The 2,046-nt window shown below is 45.0% G+C and overlaps 1 protein-coding gene across 1 annotated transcript in view; it reads left to right on the top strand.

Annotated features, from left to right (window-relative positions):
• The window catches only part of GPLD1 (glycosylphosphatidylinositol specific phospholipase D1), a 54,686-nt gene that overhangs the window by 25,280 nt on the left and 27,360 nt on the right, over window positions 1–2,046 (top strand). Inside the window, exons 10-11 of the mRNA XM_008580585.1 lie at window positions 246–273; window positions 364–503. Coding sequence (XP_008578807.1) covers window positions 246–273; window positions 364–503 — 168 coding nt within the window. The remainder of the gene's footprint in view (window positions 1–245; window positions 274–363; window positions 504–2,046) is intronic.

The following is a 2,046-nucleotide window of genomic DNA, read 5'->3' on the forward strand; positions in this document are numbered from 1 at the left end:
CCGGGGCCTTGGTGTTATCAGCACCGCACTCTCCCGAGTGAGCCACGGGCCGGCCCTACAACTGATTTTACTGTGACTTTTTTAGCACATTTTTTGTGTTTTAGTTTCCTGAGAGTGGATTTTGGATTTATGGATTTCACTTTGTCAAAGGCAGTTGCATGACTCTTGGATATGTGTGGATGGAGCTTTTCTTCATTATGTGTTTCATTTCTCTGTAGAAATTATTGTTTATGTTTATGTTGCAGGTATGGCGAGAGGTTAGCAATTTCCAAGGTAAAGGCTTCATTCTTCCGAATCTTTAAGGATTATGCAGATGCCAGGAACAGCGCCTTATTCGTTTATTTTTCTTTCTCCCTACCACAGCTTTATCCCTCTTACTCCACAAAGTCCCCATTTTTGGTGGAACAGTTCCAAGACTACTTCCTCGGAGGACTGGATGATATGGCATTTTGGTCCACTAATATTTACCGTCTAACAGGCTTCATGCTAGAGAACGGGACCAGGTAAATTATTACTCTATTTCTTATGTCAGTCACTCCTTGCCTGGCTACCCTGGTCCCTAACACAACTCAGGTTTTTCAAAGGATCAGATAAAAACACAACAAAATCTCATGAAGTGTTTTCCTAACCCATTCAAGGAGGAAAAGAATGGAAACTCAGTCATCTCAAAAACTCGACTAGTTCCCTTCCAGTTGGCTTGGCTGATGTCTCTCGTGTTTTAGGGGTAGACAAACAGATATTGCAAAATTTGTGGCCTGTGAGAGATGGCTCAGGCAGGAAGGAACCAGCCTCCACAGCAGATGATCTGTCTGTTTCTTCTGGGAGAACTCTCTCCCGGGGCTGGGGCTCCAGCTCTCCGCAGGCTCTGGAGTGGCTCCACTGCTATGTTTGTGCTGCAGTTGGTAACAGGAGTGCGGTGACCTGCCTCTCCACCTGACTGACCTCTCAGGGTGTGAGGGTTTCACAATGTATTTCACCTAACACTAAAAGGACAGGAGCCAACAGAACCCTGGTCACTCCTCCCACCAGACTGCAAAATAAAATCAGATATGGATGCATTTGTAAAGCACAGCCTTCTGGCAAAATTTGACATCTAGCCCAGGTGGGATAGCTGCTCAACCTCTAGCAACTGTTTTCTTCCTCCTCAGCATGCTCAGGACAAGTGTTAATCGGAGACTCGGACCAAATAGAGTTCATGGTAGGCCGGGATTGTCCCCACTTCCAGCTATAGCAGGTCATTAGGCTCTCACAGAATCTACCCCTAGGTCTAGGGAACCAGGGTTCCTCTGAGAACCCATTTCCAACCAGGTGTGCAGACCCCCAACCCCCAGTGCTGGAGTGAACAGGGTTGGGATGGGCGTGTGGGTGGGAAGCATTGGAGGCAGCACCTGATGTAGGGAGAGGACAGAGTGGGAGGCGTGGGCTGTACCACCAGCAGCAGGAGAGAGGGCTCTCTGGGCAGGAGCTGGGCTGGGAGACTGTTCCAGGTCAGGATCACAGGAATGTTGGGTGTTTATAAGTTGGAACAGCCTCGGGGCGTAGCTCCAGAATATTACGCACTGAATGATGTGCCTTTTCTCTTAAAACATTCACTAGTGTTAACCGTAATTACATATTGTGTTGATTTGAAACAAAATTCCCTTTGATAAATTTAACTTCAGTCTGGTACATATTAAACTTGTTATTCAGGCTCGATGAGTAACAATTTGGCAGGGATAAGTAATCTAATACAAATGCCATTTTTACTAATGAAATAAACCTCAAGTAAAATCTCCAAGCCCTCCTTCTGTGGCCGTGGGTTTTTAGGTGCATGCTAGTGTGGTTGTGGAGAGGATGGGCTTTGGAATTTGAGAGACCTGCAACTTATTACTATTGAGTTATCTGGAACAAGTTGCTAAACCTCCTGAAGACTTATTTTTCCCATCTGTAAAATAGGGACAGTAGTAATTTTATCTTTATCATAGGTTTCTTGGAAAGAGAAAATAAGATCACTCAAGTAAAGGGTTTAGCTTGTAAGCATTTAATAAATGTTGGCTACTAGTATTA

This window comes from Galeopterus variegatus, unplaced genomic scaffold (genome assembly GCF_000696425.1).
Source record: "Galeopterus variegatus unplaced genomic scaffold, G_variegatus-3.0.2 Scaffold2131, whole genome shotgun sequence".
Classification (NCBI taxonomy): Eukaryota; Metazoa; Chordata; class Mammalia; order Dermoptera; family Cynocephalidae; genus Galeopterus; species Galeopterus variegatus.